The sequence below is a fragment of the Zerene cesonia genome, chromosome 20, assembly GCF_012273895.1.
Source record: "Zerene cesonia ecotype Mississippi chromosome 20, Zerene_cesonia_1.1, whole genome shotgun sequence".
Classification (NCBI taxonomy): Eukaryota; Metazoa; Arthropoda; class Insecta; order Lepidoptera; family Pieridae; genus Zerene; species Zerene cesonia.
This window is the reverse complement of record NC_052121.1, coordinates 7,349,850-7,351,946: the sequence shown is the minus strand read 5'-3', so window position 1 is coordinate 7,351,946 and position 2,097 is coordinate 7,349,850. Positions and strand designations below refer to the sequence as shown.

General features: G+C 41.5%; 1 protein-coding gene across 1 annotated transcript in view; it reads left to right on the top strand.

The window, feature by feature from the left end:
* LOC119835274 (protein Tob1) overlaps positions 1–1,658 on the top strand; it is a 27,404-nt gene extending 25,746 nt beyond the window's left edge. The window contains 1 exon segment of the mRNA XM_038360000.1: positions 1–1,658. This exon segment is cut by the window's left edge and continues 11 nt beyond it. Coding sequence (XP_038215928.1) covers positions 1–273 — 273 coding nt within the window. The 3' untranslated portion in view covers positions 274–1,658.
* Positions 1,659–2,097: the final 439 nt, after the last annotated feature.

Here is a 2,097-nt window from a genome sequence, read left to right as displayed (position 1 = left end):
CGCGCGCAGCCTCTCACCTTCACCACCGCCACGTTCGCGCAAACCAAATTCGGCAGCACCAAGCTGAAGACGAGCAGCAAACGCGCCAACCGCATGTCGCCCACCGAGTTCAGCAACTACATCAAGCAGCGCGCGGTGCAGCAGCAGCTGGCGGCGCGGGCGTTGTCGCCGGCCACGGACCCCGCGGCGTACTTCGTGTCGCGGCGCGAGAACGCTCCGCCCGCCGCGCCCCCCTACCCGCCGGCGCCCGCGCACCTGCTGCTCGCCAACTGAGTCGCGCACGCGCGCTAGCCGCCTCGCGCGACCCGCTCATAGAGTCTACTTTTTTACGAGAGAGACGCGCGCCGCGATTTATTTTTTTATTTTCCGCGGGGGCGTCCCGCGCCGCCCGCCGCTTGTGATATCCGTACGATTTTTCATAACTTTTTGTATTCTCGTTCGTTACGTCGATGTGTAAATTTATCGATAGAAGCAATAATCTGCCGCGCGACTCGCCGGCGATTTATTTTCTTACTATTTAAAGCCGAGTCGACTTTTAGATGTCTTCGTTCGATATCGATATATAATATTATGCGTAGGGTAAGAACGAGAGGCCGAGTGGCCGTGCGCTTACGACGACGTACCTTCATGAGCGAGCCTGTATTCATTCGTCCTCCGATCTAAGAGAATACTAATATTTAAATATGTATACTTTATATATTCGTACGCGAAACGTCTAATTTTTCACGTTGAAAGGCCAATAGAGAAATTACATATTTTTAATATTGAGAAATAAATTCATACTTTCTAAGATATAGCGTACTGTTGTGTATTCGACTTTTGTATGTAATGATGTTTGCATATCCGTTCGGACGCGGTCGGACGGCGCGGCGGGCCGCCCGAAGGCGTCGGAGATCTCACCTAGTATAATCATCACTTGTACGATTGTACCCTTATAATAATTATAATATATATAAATATATTATAGGATTAGCTACGTTTCAATCTAACAGTATTTTTTTAAGAAGATATTAGTCCTCGTGTACATTGCCGGACGACCGCATCTAGGTGGCCGGACTTAGTCTGTATTGTATACTTATATAATGTTATTAATATAAAAGACGTGAATGTGAATAAATGAATAAAAAATATTTCTCAATTCATAAAGTAACTGGTGCATGCAAATTCATAAAGTAAATACTATGTGTTATTTATCTTTTTTATAATTCACTTGGCAACGGTTAGTGTTTCAATCGAGGTTCATAGTTGTAGATGGCTGTGCTTAGGTATGCAGTAGTCAGCTTGTCGTTGGTTGCGACCTGGTCGCTTGCCGTCGCATGACTTCACAGGCTGCGGGATCGTCCACATGACCAGCATCGTGTTATCGTAAGCGGCTAGCGGGCTAACAGACGATGCGGTTTGCACATCCATTCTAATAAATCCAAAGGAACTGCGTCGTCTCTCGCTCGCCACTCGAAATCGAAGATGCACATCAAAATAAAGCTCAAAATCATGTCTGCTCGCAAACGTTAAATGTAGCGAGGTCACGATTTCGGGTTTTCTTTTCCATAGTTTAACGCATTTTCCGTTTTATAGTATGCTGAGTAATGTTGATATAATTTGTATTCTTTAGCTATGCTATAAAATTGCGTGGTCGTGTAGATCAAACCGTTTTCAAAGCACAACAATGACAAGTTGTACATACGGAAATGTGCACTATTTTTTTACGATTTTTATATTTTGATTTAGATTAAGTGTAGTTGTATAATTTTAATACCTTAAAGTAATTTATTGATACCCTATTCTTATTACGTAACGTAAAAGCTCGATTGAAAAACCAACCACGACGCTACAGTATTTTTTGTAGATAAAATCTTATAATGTAAGTTTAATATTACAACTTAGCGTAATGAGATTTTTTATTAATAAAGATACTTTTTATTTTTCCTTTCTTTTGTAAGATATATTCGATGAGGTGTTAAATATAGAATAATATTTGCATAATATAGATAGCGGTTCTCCATAGCCGCGGATATAATTAGTCAATAATAATTTTTCATATTGTTGTACGACTTTTTAAGTTTATATTAAAATGTTTTGTGCAATCTATGATGTGTT